This window comes from Amyelois transitella, chromosome 6 (assembly GCF_032362555.1).
Source record: "Amyelois transitella isolate CPQ chromosome 6, ilAmyTran1.1, whole genome shotgun sequence".
Classification (NCBI taxonomy): Eukaryota; Metazoa; Arthropoda; class Insecta; order Lepidoptera; family Pyralidae; genus Amyelois; species Amyelois transitella.
In genome coordinates this window covers 11,306,277-11,331,743 of record NC_083509.1, presented here as the reverse complement: position 1 = coordinate 11,331,743, position 25,467 = coordinate 11,306,277, and the positions used below count along the sequence as shown (strand labels likewise).

The window sequence follows — 25,467 nt, the reverse complement described above, 5'->3', positions numbered from 1 at the left end:
TGACGTATAATGAGTCAAAAAGAGATGTAATATATTTCCATATAATGTTACTATTAACCTGAGGCTTCTTTATTTCATCGCATTGCTCCATTTAGAATAACCATTAGAAACAATAGTAGAATTAGTAGAATATTTTAAAACAATAAAAAATATATAAGTAATAGAACAAAAGTAATAAATGAAAATTGAACAACTAAATTTACAACAATACAAGAATAAAGTTACTACCTACAGAACTTTGCGATATTTAATACGTATTTAACATATTAATGCAATTCTTGAATTAACATTAGGTATCTTTTGCCTATTTGTAATAGCAACACTGTAATACTCGTTTAAGACATGAGTGACAGTTTTTTATGTCAAATAAGTTTTGCAGTAAGTTTTGTTTTGAATTCGATTAGAAAACCTGTAAACTTTCTTTCTGTTTTTTTTATACCGGTGCCTGTGTATTTACCTATTTGCACTTTGTTTTGTGCTGATAACTTGTCGTTATTTGGAGTTTGGAATCTTCCGTTGAGTCGAGCTTTGTTCTTCCGGATATTCGTGTGATTTTATCATCTGAGATTGGACTCTGACTGTGTTTACTGTGTTGTGCAGATATTTTGAGATAGGACTCCTGTAAAAAGTACCTTATTATTTGAGATAGGAGTCCCAAGTTTGTGTTTGTTTTTGTGAAAGACAGATTTTACAACAAAAGTGCCACGATGTCTTCAGATAAACTTTGTTGCGTTCCTGGTTGTAAAGGCAGTGGAGGTATGTTTGAAATATTTTTGTTCCTGTATCAATCTGCCTCTTAATCTTGTGGTTTGATTCCTGGCAAGGCCACAATCGAAAATTATTACGTTTGCTGGATAGTCAAAAATATTATTAACAGTGATTTATCACTATAAAATTCTTTTCAACTGGGTTTAACAATCATCATACATACATATAATCACGTCTATATCCCTTGCGGGGTAGACAGAGCCAACAGTCTTGTAAAGACTGATAGGCCACGTTCAGCTATTTGGCTTTAAGATAGAATTGAGATTCAAATAGTGACAGGTTGCAAGCCCATCACCTTAAAAAGAATCATGATGATGAGAATATTATGAGATTTAATCCAATCAGGCCACATATAACTTTAAGAAATGGTTGCGAAAGTCTTTTCTAGTAAGATAGTTATACCAGAAGTGTTAACTTCCAAAAAATAATTGTATAAAAAAACTAAAAAACTACCCGTTTTATTGCTAATCGAACTAAAAAATAGAAAATAAATAATAGTTTAAAAAAAACTAAAAAACTACGCTTTTATTGCTAATCAAACTAAAAAATAGAAAATAAAAATTAATGACAAAGGAATTCAGTAGTAGCAAGTCGAACAATCAGTTATAGTCAGTTGTAGTAGTAATTACCTCGGATTAAAATTATAACAAAATTAAATTTATAAACAAAACAATTTAAATCAGAGTAAAAAGCGTGGGGTGCATTTTACTTCATTTTCATAACTCTCTTGTCATAAATATATGCTAATAGAATGATTTTAATATTTACTACATCAGGCACCCCACGCTTTTTACTCTGATTTAAATTGTTTTGTTTATAAATTTAATTTTGTTATAATTTTAATCCGAGGTAATTACTACTACAACTGACTATAACTGATTGTTCGACTTGCTACTACTGAATTCCTTTGTCATTAATTTTTATTTTCTATTTTTTAGTTTGATTAGCAATAAAAGCGTAGTTTTTTAGTTTTTTTTAAACTATTATTTAATTTTGTCTGGTCGTAATAAATATACGCATGCGTTAAATACAAAAAAAAATATTGGGTTTGTATCTACATACTTTTTTTTTACTTTTAATTTAATTAGGTTGACTCTGTTATAATTATTACGTGTGCCTGAAAACCTACAAAAAATATATAACCTAGATAACTAGATAATTTTTTACTCTTTTTAATTGGGTCGCAACTAATAAATCAAATTAAGTGTGCGTCAAATAAGAAATAAATATATAATACAATTTTTTTTTCAACTCTAATTAGGTCGCGTCTGAAAAAGTATTACGTGTACCTACTGCTACACTACATAGGTATTAGGTTTTTTTTTTATTTGCCTCGAAAAAATAAATAATTTCGTGCCGCGTGGTTCCATATTACACCTCTTTCCCATTGATGTCGTAATGGGCGACTAAGGAATAGGCTTATAAACTTGGGATTCATCTTTAAGGCGATGGGCTAGCAACCTGTCAGTCTTTGAATCTCAATTCCATCATTAAGCCACACAGCTCGTGAAGAACGTAGCCTCACCGTCTTTTCAAGACTGTTGGCTTGATTTACCCTTCAAGAGGCTTGATCTACCCCTCAAGAGGCTTGATCTACCCCTCAAGAGGCTTGATTTACCCCTTAAGATATATAGACGTGATTGTAAACGTATGACTTCCTACCTTGTTCTCGCTGTCCAAGTAGTAATAGGCGAGCAGGGCGTCGTGCTGCGTGGTCACATTGAGGATGTGGTCGAATGTGTCGGATTCGTCGTTGGGCACGCGGTCGCTGTATGTGATGCGAAGTTCGCTGGCCCGTCTGAAAAAAAAAGATATAAATATATTAATATACATATATGTGCCGTGTGGTTCCCGGCACCAATACAAAAAAGAATAGGACCACTCCATGTCTTTCCCATGGATGTCGTTAACGGCGACTGAGGGATAGGCTTACAAACTTGGGATTCTTTTTTAGGCGATAGGCTAGCAACCTGTCACGGTTTGAATCTCAATTCTATCATTAAGCCAATTAGCTGAACGTGGCCATTCAGTCTTTTCAAGACTGTTGGATCTGTCTACCCCGCAAGGGATATAGACGTGACCATATGTATATGTGTAAGTATTTTAATATACAGATTACACAGATATATTTATTCACATAATGAAATTGTGGTTTAACATCCAACATGTTTGTCAAAAATATAACAAAAATTATCTACGACACGTTTCGTCAAAATTTCACAGAACGAAAAACAAAATATGCAACATATTTTTTCTAGGGCAATTGCCTTTTTACAAATCCCGCAGAAACAAATCATGTGTGTACGAAATTTTAGGATGATAGGTAAAGTGGATAGAACGTAAAGAGATCACAAACATGATTATTATTATATAAAAAGAAAAATAACCATTTTTATGTATTTCTGTTTTTTTCATGGAGTACAGCACAAAAATCGCAGTCATTTTGAATACAAACATAAATTTCTCTCTCTTGGAGAGTAGACAGAGACTACATCATCATCCATTCTGAATAATTATTTAATATCTGTGACAACGCCCGATCCCCACGCGGCCTTTATTTGTTTGCTCTGTTCTATCGCCAGATAAGACGAGCTATCATTAGAAACAGTGTCGAGAGAGCAACGCTTTACATAGAAAGTGGCTGAGCCCTCCAATCAAATAAGGTCACTAGGAAAACGCTTGAAATCTTGCTAGTACATGCGAACAGTCCCACTTACCTATATGGTTTTTTAAAATACAAGAAGTGTTTCAGCCTGTGATATGAAATTTTATAACATTTTGTTTGAATGATGCTATGTTACATTAAAAAAATTCAAGTCATATTCGTGCAAGTAGGTTTCCGGTTTATTATTTATTAAAAAAACGACAAAAATATAGAAGAAAAAATAATTATTTTAATTTTAAAGATATATGAGTGTAGTTATACCTCTTATGCGCGAATCATTTTAGGAGAAAAAGGCATTAAATATGTTTATAATTTTGTATTGTACGGCAATAAGAAGAACCAAAGTAATGCTATTATATAATACCTTAACACTTTATGTCGTAAGCACGTCTTATTTTAAATGATAACCTAGCTTTCATGGCAAAAAATAGCAAATGGCAATTGTAGTTATCAAAACAACATTCAGTGAAAACAAAATAATCAAAATAATTGCTTAGATAATGACTCAAACTATTTGCCTGCCCCTGCAGAGTAGGTAATATCAGGATGTATAAATGTGTAGTGTGGTCAGCAACGTGACCGCACAAAACTAATTGCATTCGTAAGTTTTTATCTTGAAAACAAATCGTTTAATCCGCTTTTTCAAAGATAATTAATAATAAACACAAAATTCATAAATACGACAAAAGTACATATAATAAAAGATAGCAGCATAAGTCCCCTCGGAATTATTAATTATTAAATTAGTATTTATTTTACATTTCCGATTAGATGTAAGTGTAAAAGAAATTAAAAAAAAGATAACTCACGCCAACGTATCTCTATTTACCGATAAAATATAACAATGTATGGAAAACAAACAAATGGCATGTGAAATATAAATAGCTTAGGGTCATATGTCAAGTCGGGATGTAAGGGTATTTTAGACACGGCTATTCGGTATTTCAGACGGTCTTTATTTATCCGGTCATCAAAATTCATCCAAAAACAGAGAGGCAATTTAATGATTCAAGTCCATGCACGTACATTTCAGAAGCAATAAAATTTGGTTATAAGTCAAACATTGATTAGCAATTTTACTATAAATGAGGTATACGTATGTGCAGTAAGGGCATAAAACCTACTAATTGGAGATTTTACAGCCGAAGACGTTTCGAAATCACCAAACACAAACTCGAGCGCAGCCTAAAGAAAGGTCACTAACCAAGATGAGGTGGTACCGCGCGGCTATCGCCTGTGGCGTCAAACGTAATGCGCACTATTCTTATCTATCACAAGTTACATTTGTTCTGACATATCAACTAACTAACAGATATGATTCTCTCTGGAAATTTAAAGAAATAGACCCTCGTCTTGAGTTACGTTGGATTTTGCTTACCCACAAAACTTTAAAAATGGCCGAATCTATATAGATGTAAAACCCCAAATCATCATTTGTGCATTTGTTGATTTTACAGGCCTGTGAATTTTTCCTCTTAGAATAAATAAAACTACATTCATAAGCATATTAAAAAAATATATTGTGCTCAAATCTCCCAAACCTTTATCATACTGTATTCCCCATTGCATTTGCACTGGCTACAAAACTTGTGTTCCTATACAGCATTGCATTGTCAGCGCTATTTGGGTCAAACGATAAGCAATTTGAATCAGCTGCCGACAAGTCATTAGTCATTTGGTACTATGCAACAGTTGCATGCATCAACCCTTTACATCATGGGTGCTTGCATAACTACTTCGATGCAGGTAATACGATTTGGGATTATAGTAATTTTCACATTGTTATGGTAGAAAATGTTTAATGGGTTGTCCAGGAACCGTGTAGTCCATGTGTTTTTAAGTTTGTACTTTATATTTTATTGATATTAGCATAATTTTCAGCTAGTAGCAGCTTAGCAGTAGTTTCATCAAAGTTGGACTAGGTTCTGCTAGATCGCTGCTGCTGATCTTATTAATCCACTCCTCATGGCCTGATCAATTGGTCAAGACCCAGGTCAGATTCAAGATAAAATAGGGACCCTTGGAATTGCAAACCTTGACTGTTACGTATCTGATAGTTTTTGCAATGAGCGAGCATATTATACAACACATACCACACTAGACGTGATTAAGTCGTGCTCTGCTGACTTTGCGAAATTATTGTCATTATAATAACAATATCGTCGTGTTATTGTTACATAGTTGTTTTCATTTAACTTCAGATAATGTGATTAGATGGCCTTCCTATTTGCAAAACAGATTATTGCACAGATTAGTTCATAAAATTGCGTATCATATATGAATATCGATAACTAATCCTTTTTACGTATCTCACTCTAAAAATTTTGCACGACACGATATCCTGCCATCGAAAATTTTAGAGCAATGCACTTAAATTGCTGACGTTAAATGAGGGTTCTCTCATCATGATTCGTGTTGTATTACTACTTATGTACACTTCGTCCATAATTGGTAAAATAGAATTTTTATAATAAAAATAATTATAAATTCGGTAGCGTCGGATAACCTTTTATATATTATAACGATTTGCGATCGGGAACGGAAAGGTGAAGAAAACTGTTTTTAAGTACTTAAAGATTAAAAGTGAGACTTGGTCGTTAAATAATTTTGACAACAAGACTGCAGATTTAAAGACTGTGCTGACAGTAATGATACGTACGATAGTAATAATGATTCTTGATGTGGATAATTGACAAGGAGACCAAATACCAAATTTACTTATCACACTCTCGTGTCACACAATTTGTAATCAAACAATACATATTCGAGGTAAGGTACTACAATGAACTAATTAACGATTGATTAACTACTTCAAATTCAATGTTTGATCGCACATCAATTGCGTTATCGTCCACTGTTGATACAATTCTCGGTAACAAAATATGAGAAATGGGACGTTCAGATAGCGGACTATCGAAACAGCTGTTTACTTGCACCCGAAGCCCTTAATTGGACATATCGACGATGAGAATCTTTTGTTAATTTCGAAATGAATTATTGCATTTATTTAGAAGTTCTGAATTGACAATCAGAAATTATTTCCCCTTTAGCAACTGATTCTTGATGGCGATTAGAATGGCAACTAATATTTTCCATTACAATCTTCTTTATTATTAAATTCATTTACTTTATTTCTAATTTTTCGTTAACACTTATTACATTTTATAAAGTTGAATGTAAATTTCTAGAACAATAAATTGCAATTAATTATTCTTCATCCAAATCTGCTGTCATTAAGAAAGCATATTTGACTTATAATGACTAATTATTAGCTAAAATACCTATCATGGTTATGATAATGATATACAACGTAAATCATTACTGAATGGAATATTCTAGAGCGTAAGGGTATTTGCGGAAGTTGAATTATAATCACCAATGATAACTTTGTGATTTTTATGTTTGATTATTCATTATTTTTATTATTATTTACTTTGAAAAAAGTATAAATAGATTATTTTCAATATTGTGTTGTATTTGTTTGTTTGAAAAAATGTATAAATAGATTATTTTCAATATTGTGTTGTTTTTGTTTGTTTGAAAAAATGTGTAGTAAGTAGATACTTTTTATTATTGACTGTATCCGAATCCTTGTAGCGCGAGCTTTTAGTTTATATATTGTAATTTTAAATAAAATTAGTTAAAAAATTTCATTGTAAGAACTGATGATGTAAATTGGATGAGCATAGAGATTTATTTCCCCTTAAAATTAAGTATGTGCGCTAAAGCATATTTCATCAAATATATCCTAGAAAATGGCTTCTTAACGCACAATTATTTTTTTTTACAATGGAATCAGAAGTGGGATCTACAGACAGAAAACTATAAGTACCAAAATTAAAAAAAAAAAAAACTATTTTAAACCTTAATCACGACAACTCTGTTGGCCATGCCCTTAAGATTTCACTCTGATAAAATGTATTAACACGCGAAACGTTTTCGACAAGTGATTTGATGATAACATTAGTTGCTTATCAGGTAAGAAAGTGATACCTGTCACATATCAGAGATAAATTTCGTATTAATTAAAAATACCTATTATCCTCAACTGATATCGTGTTATCTTAAAGACATACAAATAGGATCTTGGTATTGCGAATTTCCATAAACAATATCACTGAAATACTGATATATTAATTCTTCATTTTAAGGTAAAAACCTATTGTAATCTCATACAAATAAATTAATCTGAACAATGTATTCTCTCGTCCACATTTTTATTCTTAGTTTGGATAGTTGTGAAGTCAACGTTGTTGAAGAAAATGATGCAGCGCAGTTTGTTACCGCTTCTTCTGCACTGACGCCTTGAAAGCGGCAGTAAACTTAGGTTTAATAATTTATTTAACGTCAACCAATGTTGTGAAATCAAAAGATTTGACTATTATTAAGCGATATGAAGTATCCTATAATAATGAATAAAAAAAAATTGAATTTTCTAAATGATTTTGCTCACTAATGCGAATATTACATGTATTTCAGCAATTCTCTCTCACGATCACTTGTATGAATTTTCTTATTGTCACAAACAAACATACGGAACCGGAGAACCGGTCGCGTCTATACAGTGAAAGTAGTATCGACTGCCTTTCTCCAGCATGATCGGTAGAGCTAAACCAAGACATAGCATCTAGATATTATGTAAATGATTGCACATTATGCATGTAGCCGCAGTGATACTCAATTATCCGTTAAATTGTTTCGCTCAAGAAAATGTTCAGTGAATGGAGAAAACAAATCCTTAAAATTCTTTTAAATACAAATTTAAAGGTTTCCTTTTAGTATAATGAGCGTTTTTTTCTGATTCTTCCATAATATATTACATAATAATATTTACATACATATATACATACACAAATCACGTCTCTATCCCTTGCGGGGTAGACAAAGCCCCAACAGTCCTAAAAAGACTGAAAAGCCACTTTCAGCAATTTAGCTTAATGATAGAATTGAGATTCAAATAGTGATAGGTTGCTGGCCCATCGCCTAAAAGAAGAATCCTTAGTTTATAAGCCTATCCTTTTGTCTATAATTATATCCAGACGTAAAGCTGATGCCTGTTTAAGACTATTTTTTTATGGAAAAGATAACATATTGCTCACAAAAATCACCGCACCATTTTCGTGGTTTCTTGAGCAACGTCAATTTTGAAAACTCATTAGACCTTCACGCCTCTGCATACATTCCTTCTTTTTTTTTTACAAAAGAAATTATCATAGAAACATACATACATACATACATAAAATCACGCCTCTTTCCCGGAGGGGTAGGCAGAGACTACCTCTTTCCACTTGCCACGATCTCTGCATACTTCTTTCGCTTCGTCCACATTCATAACTCTCTTCATACAATCTCGGCGGTTTCGGGTACTTTTGACCTGACCCTTTACCAGGACGTCCTTAATTTGATCAAGATACGTTCGTCTAGGTCTTCCCACTCCGACCTTTCCCTCCACACTCTCCTTGTATATCTGCTTAGTCAACCTGCTTTCATTCATCCTCTCCACATGACCGAACCATCTTAACATACCCTTTTCTATTCCTGTAACTACATCTTCTTTCACATCACAACATTCCCTTATCACGCTGTTCCTTATCCTGTCACTCAATTTCACACCCATCATGCTCCTTAACGCTCTCATTTCCACTGCATTTATTCTGCTTTCATGCTTCTTTTGCCATACCCAACTTTCACTCCCATACATTAATGTCGGGACCAACACGCCCCTGTGCACAGCCAGTCGAGCCTTTTTGGATAGTTTCTGACTGCTCATAAAGGCATGCAAAGCTCCATTCACCATGTTCCCCGCGTTCACTCTCCTTTCAATATCACTATCATACTTGCCATCTGATGTAAACTTTGATCCTAGATATACAAACTCTTTCACTTGCTCCACTTTTTCTCCTCCAATCAAAATATTACATGCTGTCATTTCTTTCTCCATTTCAAAAACCAGTGTTTTAGTTTTACTTACGTTCACTTTCATTCCTTTCTCTTTTAAAGCTTCGTGCATACAGTTTACCATCTCCTGTAACTCCTCCGCTGATGACGCCAGTATAACCTGATCGTCGGCATAGAGCAGACATTTGACGAGTAACTCATTCATCCTTAATCCACTTTTAGACTCTTTCAAATCTGTCAAACAGCTATCCATAAATAGGTTGAACAGCCACGGTGACGCAACACATCCTTGCCTAACGCCTTTCTCAATCTTAAACCACTCAGTGTGCGCTCCGTTTATCCTGACACAAGCACTCGAATCCTCATATAAGGATTTCAGTGCTCGTATTAAGAGACTGCTCACCCCATGCATAGAAAGTGCTGACCACAATTCATTCCTCTCAACTCTGTCATAGGCCTTTTCCAGATCTACGAATGTGCAATAGACTTTTTGACTCTTGGCCAAAAACTTTTCGGCTATGCACCGCAAGGAAAAGACCTGATCAGTACATCCCATTCCCTTTCGAAATCCCGCTTGAGCATCCCATATTTTGTCATCAGTTTCATTCCTGACTCTATTAATCAATACCTTAGCATACAATTTGCCGATGACGCTAAGCAGGCTTATACCACGATAATTTTTGCAGTCCAGCTGTGACCCTTTTCCTTTGTAAAGTGGCACGATAACAGCCTTACACCAATCTTTTGGTACTCGGCCGCTTCTCCAACACAAATTGAAAAGGCAGTACAACTGACTAGCTACTACGCCTTTTCCTGCTTTAAGCATCTCGACCGACACTCTATCACACCCAGCAGCCTTTCCCGCTTTCATACTCTTAAGTGCTTCCACAATTTCGAACATTTCAATTTCGCCTTCCATCTCATTCTCTTTTTCTTCGCTATAGCAGAAATCTTTCTTATTTCCTTCCTTTTTTTCAAATAAACTTTCAAAATAGTCCTTCCATATCTTAAGTACACATTCTTCTCCTTTCACAACGCTACCATCCTGGCATCTGATCCTAGTCAGCTCTCTGGTTATAGTATTTCCTCGGGCTGACCTTACGGATTTCCAGAATACTTTCAGATTTGACTGAAAGTCTTCTGATAGCCTTTTATCAAAATCCTCTTTATACTCTTCTTTCTTTCTAATCACAGCTTTCTTAACCAAATCTTTCATTTTCTTATATTCCTTACGTGCTTCATTCACATCTTCATCTATAACCTCTTGCATTCTTAAGTTAGCTTTTGCTGCTAGCTTTATCATAGAAACAATTTGTAAATAAATAAATAAATATAAATATATAAATAAAAACGTGACAGTTCACATGGTGCGTGAAATAATTCGGCAACATACATACAAACAGCTTAAAAGGTAAGATAGAACACGCCGTCAGAACTCGGAATCTGCCAATAATTTTATAATTTTCTTATCTTCACCCCGACCTTGCCGTGATGTCGTCACACAGTCCATTATTTTTTTAATCTTTATTTGGGCGTTGCCATAGTTTTTGGTAGGTACGTGTAATTTTCCACAATATATCGCACTGTTTATGTTGAGTAAATTATGGTGAAGTCTTACTATATTTTAACTAAAGCTAAATCGTCAATCGCAATCAATATTTCTGCGGAAGGTTCACAATTAAAACTGCCTCTGGCTAATGATTTTTTGTAAAGCTTGTAAAACTAATCACCATACCATCACCTTCTAGTCTAAACCGTTGTCGTCGTGGTTATGAAATACGAAAGGTCCTTATTAGTTCGAGTCCAAAAGTTCGCTCCCACTACACACAATATTATGATAAATAGTGTATGTTTACCTATTTTTTCCAATAAAAAATAATATAGATAGGTCCATTTTCGCATAAATTAAAACTAACACCAGGTCAAAACTAGGCGCATTGGATTTAACAGTTTCTCATTTTCATGTTATCGTGTGTATAGAAAATTGGATGTATGGACCACGACCCTGAATTGGGCAGGTCTGGTTTTAAGACGAAGAAATTCCTATCTTGAACTCCGCCATCTTTTCAGGGGACCCTAACCCATATTGGATCATACATACATACATACATATGTTCACGTCTATATCCCTTGCGGGGTAGACAGAGCCAACAGTCTTGAAAGGACTGAATGGCCACGTTCAGCTATTTGGCTTAATGATAGAATTGAGATTCAAATAGTGACAGGTTGCTAGCCCATCGCCTAAAAAAGAATCCCAAGTTTGTAAGCCTATCCCTTAGTCGCCTTTTACGACATCCATTGGAAAGAGATGGAGTGGTCCTATTCTTTTGTATTGGTGCCGGGAACCACACGGATCATGGTAATTCAAATTCATTATTATGGGACTCATCAACATCACTTTATAATTGTCATATCGTTTGGTTTCAAAACATTGGTTAACGTCAAATAAATCACTTAAAACTAAGTTTTCCGCCGGTTAAACCATCTAGCCGCCTGACTGTGCAGATTTCCTCACAATAACAGTTCCTCACGGACATTAACGTTCAGTTAATATTCCGATACCAGAAGGTTTACGAACCCGGACAGCCAAAGTCCCAGTCACGACAAACTGTCTGCCGAATCGACGGTCATGGCGGGCAGACAAAACACTCGTATCTTATAACTTTGTGTCACTGAGACATTATAAAGAACGCCAGTTTGTGTTCGTTTGTTTGTAATTATTTATTTATTTTTGACGAAACATATTTTCTTAATTTTTTGACGAAACGTGTTGCGCAATTAATTTGTCTTCGTAAACCCGATATATGTATATTTAAAAAAATGATTGAGTTTAATTTCAATACAAAAATATAAACAACATACATAAAGCCTCGAGCTTTTGTAGGAACGAGATCAAAAATAAATTCATAAGCCCAACAGTAGAACAAAAAATTAACAAAAAAATTAGGCAACTAGGTTATGGGTCAGCTAAAAGTGTTTTTCACTAAACAAGATAAGCACTAGATAAGGAATGACGTAAGAAATTGCAATGATTCCGGATGCGTTCCGATTTTTGTAAAAGTTCCGTGGGTATACAAGGTTATCAGATAAGATAAGGTAGTCTTAATTTTTTTGGGTTCCGTACCAATATTTATCTTATTTTATCCATTACCAACTGCATGACTATGGAATTTTTGCGTTTCTTTTTGACTCATAAAAAAAACTTCCATGTGAAAACACGTGAATGGTCTAAAGTAACTAAATGAGATTTTGTATAAGATATATGACTGTATGTTTTCCAAATAAAATAAAATAAATAAAATGATAGGATAGAGAGAACAAACAAGACTATACTTTTCTGAGTTGGTATATTATGGATTCTAATCGATGCACTTATGGTGAGGAAGACGTGGAGGCAGATTCCTCCACGTCTTCATTCAAGCAACTAAATGTGTATCCATTGCTGGGTGACGCTCTAATGAAGTTGAAGGGGTCAGGCGGCAGTCGTTCGTTCAGCTTTTTAATTACCAGACAATCCCACTCTCGAATCGGGGTCATAGGTGGACCCACGGGAAACGCACCTACAAATAGAATAATGACGAAGCATTCTACAGTAGTTTTCTTTTTTAATGAATAATCTCACCGTAATAATTATAAGATTACCCCAAACCGAAGAGCTTGTATGAAGAGTACAATGAATGTTAATGAAGCTAAAGAAGTATGCCGGGATCGTGGGAAATAGTAAGATGAAGTCTCTGTCTAACCCTCCGGGAAAGAGGCGTGATCATATGTATGTGAGTATATGTATGTATATAGTATGTGACTATAAATCTCATAATCAAGATTCACGCAAGAAAACGCGCAGGCATAAGTTAGTCAATGAAAGATACACACGTTATTCATTAACAAGCGAAGGTTGTTGAGATAAGATTGCATATAGCACGAAGCAACTAATTAGTCAAGTCTAGATAAAGGAACACAATCAGGCAGCGGATAATCTTATGACTCTCATAATCCATAATAAAATAGCTACTTATTTTGTTGGTGGTAACAAATGAACGAATATAAGAACGTATATCCCTAAAGAAATAGGCAGATGCTCTTGCTTTTAAAATAAGAAGCTTGCTTCTATAATTTAAATGTATATGTCAAATTTACTCCTCAAATTAAATTGTAAATAATCCCAACTTGAATGTTATCAAATGTGAGTTTGCTTATTTCTTATTTAACGTTTTTACCTACTCACCAAACTATCTGAAAAAAAAAACCTGGTACACACTGAAAGAGTATTAAAAACTCATAAGGATGGTCCGGAAGAAGTGCCATTTTCTAAAATAAACAACTAAGATTGCGAGCGAACTCGCGGACAAAAGGCTCAATGACTCACCTGCGATCAAGTTGGTAATCGTTCGGCTCCTTCTTGGAGTCCATGGCCAGCTTGTAGTATATCTTGGCTGCCGCCTCGGACTTGTCATGGGCGGAGTACAAGAAGCCGTGCAGTTGAGTCACCAGTGTCAAACTCAGCTTCCAGAGTGACTTGCTCATCTTTGGAGTGCATGTTACGAACCTGAAAGTAATTATATGGTTAGAATAAAACGAGTAAAAAATAATAACGAATGTTGACGTTGCATTTGGAAAAATGACGAACTTTGTTGCGATTCATTTCGTAAAATGACGAAGTCTGTTGCGGTTTCATTTAGTAAGGTTATGATGTGATGGTCTAGTTAAAAATATACAAATTTTAAGTGATATTGAATGACTTTTTTATATCAGCGTAAACTGCAATGAGTTTTTGAAATACCTAAGAATCATACTTAGCACAAAAAATATTTTCTTAAACAATACAAACTAAACTATCAGAATAGATAAAGTTTTCAATGATCCGAACAAAAAACGATTAAACCTTTGTATTTACGTATTCATAACGTCGGGACTGCGTCATAACCTTGACCGAATGAAAACTATATGTGGTGATAGGAAGTAAATAGTTTAGATAAAATAATGTTATTGTTCTTTAGTACTTAATTAGTTTTAAAAAATGTGTAAGCGTCTTTTTAAGGTTTTTATTTTTGGGTATTTTTAGCGTTACTAAAATGTTTTAAATTTACATGGCAAACAGTTTTCTAGCATATAAATTTTTACTACTGACGAAAAGATAGACGCGGACATGGCTTAACTATATCTAACCGAATAAAAAAATAAAAAAAGAGAAACCAATGTTTTAAATAATTGAAGTGTCAATTGATTGATATCGTGTAAAATGTAACATTACATCTCACTAACTAATGAAGCCGTTTAGGTTTCAGGTTAAACCAAAATATACATACGAGTGTACAAAGCTCATAATGTACCCAAATCAATCTAATATTTTCAAGGCTATAAAACTCATTAGAAATCAATATTTGAAACATTTCTTATAGATTGATTGTAATAAAATAGACCTGCATGTAGTTTGCTAACAACTGAACAGTGGTAATCCAATTTTACTTGAAAACATTGTCTACAACGAAATAATAATTTAAAGTGAGGTCATGTTAAAAAAATGTCACTAATTAATCTGCAACATGCTTCGTCAGAAACATTATTTTTCAAATAAATCTTCCATATTTTCAGCTGTTTAGATACCTACTAAATTCACGTGTTATATGTACATTTACGTCAAACACATAAAATTACGCAAATTGATAATGAATTTTATTTGGTCTAATGCAGATATTATCAGTTTATAAACAGTTCCTCTTGCAAAAAAAAATATCACGCCACTCTTCCAAGTTATCTACAATACCTACAATTTCATACATCCTCTTCCTATTTTCGCTTATTAAAGATATAAATATTTAATAATTCGCTAATTTGCACTATGAAATATAATACCTATAGATAGGGATCTTTTTTGTTATCAACCAAGATCGACTAAGATACTAGATCAAATTAGGAATTAGGTTGAAAAAATCTGACCAAAACATTGATTATATTGATATATGGCGAAGATATTTAGGAAAATTATCAGGATAATTCGACTAGATTACAAGATTTGTTTCGTAGAAAATTTTAATCTTCAAGCAATCAAATAATCCCAAGCAACATTTCTTTCGGGTTTTTGTAAATTTTTGACTTCTCGCCAGAATTCAAGGCTGCAGAAATGTAACGCCCCATATTCGGTTGCCAGTATCGACAGGGGGATTTATATCCTATATATATTAATTCATATAGCACGTTAGCATAACAAAGCGCGGACACCGAGTTTCCAAGCAAAATATCAACACGAATAATACATGGAGAGTTCAAATCTTAAAAGCTGTCCGTTAGGAGATATAAAAATATCATTCTACTATTTAAAATACCTAAGCCTTTTTTTTAAACCATGGCCTTACAAATAATCCACATCAGCCCAAGAATTATATAATAGAACACTGAAGAAAATTAATAAAAAAGCCATAAAACGATCATTCTACCACCACCGCCCACCACCGACCGTCCCAAAAACGATGCAGCACTGACCTAGTCATATAATTGTTGTGGCGAATACACCTCTTCCTAAGCACTCGAATGTTGCCCATCACAGCGTATTGCAGAGCATGCTTCTCTACTCTATCACCAATGTAACTAAAAAAGCGGGTGATTTGTTAATTTGAAAGCATGCACAGAGTGTAAACTTAAACTATGATTAATCATTAACTAATATTACTTGGTATTAAACAAATGGGAATTGATCAACTCTCTCTCATCGTTTGACTGTGAATGACGTAAGGTAGTCAGGTAAAATACTAAAAAGTGCAGTGCATTGTGAGTGAACAAGGCGGGTGGGCCGCCTAGTTTCTTGTTTTTGTTGGATAATTAAGTAAAATTTTAACCACTATTTTTCCTAATAATTTATAACGTAAATCACATACTGAGTGTCCCCTTCGCTATTAAACATGCACGCTGTATATACTTTTCATAAAAACTTTGACAAACTTAAACTTTTACGAAGTATGTTCTATGTATTTTTGACGAAACAAGTTTATTTTAAATTATTATTATAATATGAATGACGAAGTACGTTGCTAGAGAAATTCTTTAATCATATGACAAAGCATGGTGCTGGCATTAATTGTCTTTATATTTTTGTTTGTTTGTAAATAACTAAAAACATATATTTAAGAACATTGTTATTAAATTATAAAAATTGTATTATGGATTAACTATAGTTATATTTATCTATGATTAGGAAGTGTATCGTTTGTCATTAGTAACGTTTTTACATAAATATATCTTTCGTAACATAGATTACAGACCGTGACCTAATTCTGATGAAAACGACCACCAACTTTAGTGTTGAAATGAGAACAAAACGATAATACATTGACGTAATATCATCCCGTATCTCTGAAATAATTAATTGAAATAACTATAAATAAACAGTTTTTTTAGCATGGCAACAGGGACAATTTAACCCCGAAATCACAGTACTTATCATTAATTTACAAAATTATACGTAATTAATAAAAATACAGTAGGAAACATACCGAACAAAATATTTATTTTATGAACTACGAAAGTAATATAGAAACAGTACAAGATAATAAAATTCCGTGGTTTGTCCGGCTCGAAGGACCAAATGAAATATGTATGTAATTTAAGTATTTTTAACGAAAGAAATAATGATCAATTGTTTTAAATAACCAATAGTTTTGGTTTAAAATTAATTCAGTAGTGTCAAAGGGTCGATCTTTAACAAAATATTTTTTTGTATAGCTTAGGCTATGAATAAAAAATTACAGGTACTGTTCTGAGTTATAATACTACTGGTACTGTATTTATGATAAAAGTATTTAAATATGACTTAAATCAAAGATAGCTGTTTCCTCTTAAATGATCACTCCAAATAAATAAAAAAGGAAATAAAATATATCTGAAATTCTATACCTTATAATGTACTGATCTGTTCAAAATCTAATCGGGGTGCACGGGTAATCTCCCGCCAAGACGAGCCAAGCGAAGCCCTAGGGCACTACCTACCTTTTCTCGAACGATTTCGTAGTTTTTAGTAATTTTAGGCCTTATGCGGACCAATAAGAGAGCCAATGAATGTTTATAATTCATTGATTTATTCTCACCGCAAATACCTACTCAACAAAATTTGATGCAGTTTAAAGTTGGAATTCTATATAAAAAAAAAATCGTTACATACATTTTAAATTAATAATGTCACTCAGAACCCTAGATACTCGTATTAACAAAAATAACACAAACAAAGTTAGCGGGAGAAAGCAAATTGATAAGAAATTAGTAGACCTCCCTCATGATTCGGTAGCTCAATCGGTTTACTTTGTACAATACAATAATAACATTATTTGTCATCGATGATGCGACGACGTGCGGTTTAATATAAACACGCCTTGAGTAACTATCTTATGATAGAGTGCGCTGCGTGTATGACCCAATTAGAAGATAAAAGCGAGCCGCTTGCGTCAACAAGGCATTAAATGCAAATGTTGCAACTGAATTATTGTTTTGAAAACGACGAAGGTACTTTACAACTTTTACGGTCGGTTAATTGCCGGACATAAATCTTTATTCTAATAAATAAATTGATAAGATTTATGTCAAGCAATTAACCGACCATATGTTAGAACATTAGACTGTAATAAGTTCCTAATTTTGCGTGACGAAAAATGTTAAAGCTCTTATAACAGCATAATTTATACGCGTTACGAAATCAAATGAATTCATAAGTTTTGTCAAATTAATATATTTTAGCTTCGATTTATATATCTAAAATTTATAGGGCACACTCACGCTTGGCGGTGCGCGTTCTAGTTAAAGACAAAAGTCTTTTTATATAGTACCTCTATGGTTATGACATTATAATCCACAACGCATGCGTTATAACATTGTAAACAACTCATGCAGCTGTTTACACAGATAGACGGTTTTTGTTTACGCATCGTAAACATGATAATAATACAAAACAAGAGGAGATAAAAGGATAATGCGCATGCGTTTAATATTAATGCGTTACTTCTTATATAGATATAATTATTTTCATTTATAATCCACCCAGTTAATGTTCGTTTCATGATTTTACATACATCCATACATAAAATCACGCCTTTTCTCGTAGAGGTAGAGATTATATCTTTCCATCTATATCTTTTTATGATTTTATTTGCTAGTTTGTATAGGAAACCGTGTGTTTTTAGCAGATAAGAAACTATTCATTTGAATAATTTTTTTTGTGTTTTGTAATTTTACGATATCTTGATTTTTAGTGATTTAAAAATTTTCTTCCTAAATCTTTTACAGCACATAAATTTGCACTTTTTTTTCTGTATAAATCAGACTAAGCATTTCCTAAAACATTTGAGAATGTAACATACAACATCAGAACAACGAAATAACTAGAAAAAGAGTTAAGACTTATCGGTAAACTAATATATACTTGAAATACCGTGCCATGTGAAACAAACTAGTTACTAGAATTTGATCAACAGTCAATTAGTCCATATTGAGTAACTAGTACATTCACCAGTGCGAAATATCCTGTATCGATAAATAATTTCGCGGTAAAAACGATGTATTTAGTTCTTTTAAAAAAAAAAATGGCATCTGGCTTGTGATAATCTTAGTCAATGCTAACAATGATAGAAATGTTATTACTAAGATGCTAACTAATGTTTTATATGTAGTATTTCAGTAATTTTGTACGTATATAGAATGTACTTCTACCAGTTAACATACTACTTCAAATACTAAATTAATTTACTAAAAACAAAATGTATACGTTGTACGGTCATAGATATATGAGAAATAAACGAAGTTTAACCACACTTGCTACCGCTTCTTCCTGGTTTAAGTCCCGGTTGCATCGTCTCCACTCTGGAGAGGAGCCCGGGGCAAGCTCTTGACCATGGATCCTGGATTGGCTGAGTCAGATTTTTACACGAAGCAACTACCATTTGACCTCCGTAACCTTAGCAGGGGAACCTGATCCGTATTGGATCGTATGGTTACACATCCAGTTCCCTGAATGTGCAGGTTTCCTCACGATGTTTTCCCTCACCGTAAGATTTACCCGCACTTGCAAAACGGCCCAAAAATGTCTTTGATCGTGGTAAATTATTAATCATTTCAATATCATCATGTCAATCCACAGGTGTCAACCTCTGCGGTAGTAGGTAGTGGTAAACCTCAATATTTAAGGTCGTGATTACTGCGTATCAATTTACCATTTAAATATATACATATATATCCTACTTATATACGAAAGTTTGTATGTCAGGATGACAGTATGGATATTTGTTACTCTTTCACGCAAAAAACTACTGAACCGATTACGATGAAATTTGTATGTAGGTAGCTGAAGACCCAGAAAAACATATAGGCTACTTTTTATCCCGGAGTTCCCGCGGGATTTAAAGGGTTTCCATGCGGACAAAGTCCCGGGCGGCTTCTAGTTCATAATATATTATTAAGATGCATTAATAAATCAATCGTGTTTTGATCTCTACATGAAAATCAAAAGTTAAATTTGAAGTAAACTCACTTGGTATATATAGCATATATGACGTCGATACTTCGTAAAGCAGATGGGACTAACGTGCGTTCTCGAGCCTTGCTTGATTACAAAAAATTTTCAACAAAAGTAACAACTAAATTTGAAGTGAACTTACTTGGTGACAGATATGCCACTGCGCGCCGTCTCATCATCCAGTCGACGAGGCTGGCCGAGTCTACCTTATTTTACAATACACTCTCAATAAATCCAACTGCGCAGTGAACTCACTTGGTGAATGTAGCATACATGACGTCGATGGGCACTCTGTAAGGCAGCGTCAGCACTGACAGGTACCGCACTGCGCGCCGTCTCATCATCCAGTCGACGAGGTTGGCCGAGTCTACCTTATTTTACAATACACTCTCAATAAATCCAACTGCGCAGTGAACTCACTTGGTGAATGTAGCATACATGACGTCGATGGGCACTCTGTAAGGCAGCGTCAGCACTGACAGGTACCGCACTGCGCGCCGTCTCATCATCCAGTCGACGAGGTTGGCCGAGTCTACCTTATTTTACAATACACTCTCAATAAATCCAACTGCGCAGTGAACTCACTTGGTGAATGTAGCATACATGACGTCGATGGGCACTCTGTAAGGCAGCGTCAGCACTGACAGGTACCGCACTGCGCGCCGTCTCATCATCCAGTTGACCAGGCCCGAGTTGGCCGAGTCGATCGCGTTTTGGAATATGGTCATTACTGTGTCGGGGAGGTCGTCCACTAACGCGTCCTACAACAATGGTCAAGGTTGAAAAGTCTTATTTATCTCGAAATCTTAGTAGTTTGAAACCATTTCCACGATATCTGTATACTTATATCGCTTCGTCGATTCATAACTCTCTTCATACATGATGAACGTGGCCTTTCAGTCTTTGCGAGACTGTTGTCTTTGTCTAACCCTTAAGCGATAAGACGAGGTTTCTATGTACCATGCATCCTATCTCTGGAGAAAAAAAACCAGGAATGCACCTATGACCACAAGCCTGCGTTGGATAAGTCACGTGTTTACTTGAAGTGACTCCCGACTTTTGCAACCATTGCCACTTCTTCCCCTTAGCGTTAAAAACGGTTACATCCTCTTCTTTTGAGATGAGCCCGAGACACGCCTACAACCATGACCCTGGACTGGGTAAGTCATACAAGTTTTCACACGAAGCTACTCCCGTCTGACCTCCACAACCTTTCCAGGGGGGAGCTAACTCATATTGGATTATGATTATACATTAATTTCCCTAAATGGTCCAGGTTTCTTTACAGTATTCTAGCTCAACGTAAACACAATCGGTTAGTACCTAAATTATGTTCTTCTCTGCGTTTGCAAGGAATGCAGGCAAGTCACGTGCAAAATGCAAAACAAATATCAATCGAATACAAGTTATGTCATGAATCGAAATGATAGCAAAATGAACGTACGCATTTATCTTTTGTGATGGACCTTCGCTCGATCACGTAATGCTTGTTTTTTAACCTTAATGCATTTAAAATGTCAATTTGCCGAAATAAGAAGGTAAAATATAGTGAACGTAAAGAAGAATAATCACCTGTAGCCGACGAGCTTGTAAACATAACATATAATCACGTCTATATTCCCTGCGAAGTAGACAGAGCCAACAGTCATCAAAAGGCTGAAAGGCCACGTTCAGCTGTTTGGCTTCATGATAGAATTGTATGAAGAGTTATGAATGTGGATGAAGCTAAAGTTGAAGCAGAGATCGTTGCAAGCGGAAAGACGTAGTTTCTGCCTACCCCTCTGGGAAAGAGGAGTGACTTTATTTATGTATATTGAATTTTTTTGAGTATATTATATCAAGATTGTATTTGGTCAAGTCAAAAAAAAATATGAAATAGAAAATATCAGTTAGGTACCTACTCGTATCTCAGTCATATTTTTTTTCGAGAAACTAATAAAGACAGAACAATTACAAAATAGAAAACAAAGAATATTCGAAAACTTGTTGCACAAATAATATCAACCGTGTTGCAAGATTACATTGTATTTGTTCAAAGTTCACAAATGATGTACACTATCCTTATCAATCTTATAGAAATATAGAGGTTCGATAAACAAAGGTATGACTAATCGATAAGATCTCCGCATCAGTAAGGGTCAGAAATGACCCACGCTTTGTTGTTTGTTATTTACATCCTATAGGTACATATTTACTTTTAAACGAGCAATTTATAGAAAACTATGCTAACGATTTTGTTGAAATATGAAATATGCACCTCATAGGGGGTTAAAAAAATCGATTACATAAAAAAAAAATCGATTAGCCGTGTCTTTCACATATTTTCACACAACATATTTTTCAATTACCATCACCATCTTGGTCGGCGATTTCATTTTTGGTTAGTGATAGTATAATTTTTTATTTTGTTTTTACTAGTTTTGATGGTATTCAGATTTTTTGGTGTTTTTATTTATGTTTTCACTACTTTTTCTGATGTACACCGAGCACTGCTCGGTCACCCAGGTACTGATTAAAAACTAAACGTAATTGATAAGACGATTTCAATACATTGGCGAATTGTAATGTATTTGTTATTTCTTTAAAAAAATATAGTTGTTTCTCAGTTTGACTTGTCTGTGTTTGTATATATATATACCTATGTGTTTTTCAGCGATTATCTCGCGTTTCGGTGAACCGATTTTGATGCCATTTTTGTTACAATTAGAAGAATGTATTTGAAATAATTTTTGTAAAGACGGAACCGTGTCTATTTGATATCCGCCTTTTGCTGTCGTTTAAGACAGCAAAAGGCGGATATCAAATAGACACGGTTCCGTCTTTACAAAAATTATTTGTATACAATAAAGAATTATTCATTCATTAAATTCAATTAACTACCTGTCTATGCGTCTTGCACTCCTCGCAGTCTGGGTCGTAATCGAAGGTCTTATCATCCAACACATCTTGCAGCTGGAAGGTGGTCTGGACGGCCAGGCACCTGGTGCACGATATCATGTTGTTCCTGTGCAAAAACCGCAGGGCGTCGTCGAAGCCCTGCTTGCACATGTTACTGAGGACCTCGGGCTTCGGCGGGAACAATATGCGCGCGAAACGGTTGATGTTCTGCTTCGATAGCTCGATGCTGGTGTTGGCCACGTTGACCTGGTTGAAGCAAACGAGTGTTTGAAAAAAAATGGGTAAAAAAATGTAATATTTCTTACTTAGATTACATAAATTATGAGAAGAGAGGAAGGTCATGTTACTAAAAGAGCTTAAAATATGGAAGTGAAAGGTTTAAGAAATAGGGGTAGACCGAAAAAGAGATGGATGGATGACGTAAAGGATAGTATGAGGAGAAAGGGAGTAACCAGTGAGATGGCAATTGACAGAAGTAATTGGAAAAACCTAACATACTGTGCCGACCCCGCGTATAAAGTGGAAAAAGGTAACGACGAAGAAGACTTAGATTACATACATACAATATTGTCACGTCTATATCCTTTGTGGGGTAAATAAGGCCAACAGTCTTGAGAAAACTGACAGGTACGTACAGCTGTATGGCTTTATAATGAAATTGAGATTCAAATAGTGACAGGTTGCTTACTTTACGTTGCTTACTTAAATTTCTGAATAGAGATTAAAATGCGATCATATCGAAAGAGTTTCTATATGAATGTATCAAGTCTGATCAGAAATCATTTCACACACATTCGGGTGTGACACATACGCACATTCGGCTTGACAAGATTCTACGTCACTAGCCGCAGTGAATGTGACGGATGCCGTAGAGTAAAAAAAATTGTATTTTTGTAAATTGTAACGAATAAACCCAAAAACTTCTGGACTGATTTTCACGACATTTGGCACACATATAGAATAGACAAGACTTCTAGAATATTATAGGCTACTCTTTTCTGGTATTTTCCACGGGAGCGAAGCCCAGCGCAAAAGCTAGTATCATATACATATATCTAAGTTAAAGGTGGACTAGTCTAACTTACGTGGAACAGCTGGGAACTCAGATCCCTGGGGCAGATGTCACTCTCCCCGCAGAAAGGACTAACAGTGATGGTGTTTTCATCCAGGACCGGGAGGTTGTCGCTGAAGCCGCCGTCCATGTAGCGGATGCCGTGGAAGCGGGGCGGAAGCATCCCCGAGAATACTGGTACGAAGCATGACGCCAACAGGGCCTGGATAAAAGGAGGATTTTTTTATACATACATACATACATATAAATATAAATAAATAAATATAAATATATACGGGACAAATTACACTGATTGAGTTAGCCTCGAAGAAGTTCGAGACTTGTGTTACGAGATACTAACTCAACGATACTATATTTTATAATAAATACTTATATAGATAAACATCCAAGACGCAGGCCAATCAGGAAAAGTTCTTTTCTCATCATGCCCTGACCGGGATTCGAACCCGGGACCTCCGGTGTCACAGACAAGCGTACTACCGCTGAGCCACAGAGGCCGTTACGTCACGTCACGGTCACGTCCATATCACTTGCGGGGTAGACAGAGCCAACAGTCTTGAAAAGACTGAATGGCCACGTTCAGCTATTTGGCTTAATGATATAATTGAGATTCAAATAGTGTTTTTGTATAGTTTGTAAGCCTATCCCCTAGTCACCTTTTACGACATCCATGGAAAAGAGATGGAGTGGTTCTATTCTTTTTTGTATTGATGCCGGGAACCACACGGCACTTTTTTATTTCGCCAATTAAAGCTTCATGCCAAGGACCTACAAAGTTTATGCTCATTGAGCTACAGGCAAAAGTCATATCATCATTATTTGCCGTTTGCCTTGGTCTGTGGCGCCCTGCCTCTATAACCACGATACGAAAGCATAGGTACTTATATGAAAAAAAAAGAATAATTAAGATTAGAAATAATTAAAATATAAATATAAATTGTGCAATATATAGGTTTAAATAAAATTATTTTAAGATAGTAAGTATCAATAGGTATAAGTTAGTTTCATAAAGGATGTCTACTATACATATAAATGTGTGGGGATTTTTTATGTAGAGAAATATCACAATCAAGTTGTGGGCCCAATTTTTTGTATACTTTACTATCGCTTTCAAATGAGCTCCGTAAACAGATATCATGTCATGCCCAATTAACTCATAAAACTATGTTAATGTTCACTTTCATAAGATATATTTATCACTCAGACTCATTGCAGTGTTCCTAAACTATCTATTACTATTAGACCTATCCTATCATTACAGAAAATTAGACCTTACATACGTGTACATTTACTATCGTATTTATAACTATGACTCATACATAGCGCATAGCTTGTTATTGTGCGTGTTTACTGTGATGGCCCGTCTAAATTGTTATTATAATTAGGTTTCAGAGTTGATTGAACAAAAGATGAAAGGGTAAGATATACTTTCCAAAGAAAATCTTCATGTAGTATAGTGGCGGATTTACCAGCAGGCTGAGAAGGCCGAAGGGTTGTATATCTACTAAAATATAACATTTTTTAAGTTTTCTAATTATAAAATTTGACATTTGACCTCCACCTTATTTTCTCCGTGTGGGGTATCGATATGCAGAGATCACAAGGAGTGGCAAAATTTGAACAGCCTACTAGCGACAAATGTGTTAATCCGCCAATGATGTAGTATCAATTTAA

The 25,467-nt window shown here is 34.7% G+C and overlaps 1 protein-coding gene across 1 annotated transcript in view; it reads right to left on the bottom strand.

The window, feature by feature from the left end:
* LOC106132167 (uncharacterized) overlaps positions 1-25,467 on the bottom strand; it is a 44,394-nt gene that overhangs the window by 15,904 nt on the left and 3,023 nt on the right. Inside the window, exons 3-7 of the mRNA XM_060944830.1 lie at positions 23,807-23,995; positions 22,704-22,967; positions 20,409-20,584; positions 13,698-13,877; positions 2,431-2,566 (exon numbers count right to left, since the gene is read on the bottom strand). Coding sequence (XP_060800813.1) covers positions 2,431-2,566; positions 13,698-13,877; positions 20,409-20,584; positions 22,704-22,967; positions 23,807-23,995 — 945 coding nt within the window. The remainder of the gene's footprint in view (positions 1-2,430; positions 2,567-13,697; positions 13,878-20,408; positions 20,585-22,703; positions 22,968-23,806; positions 23,996-25,467) is intronic.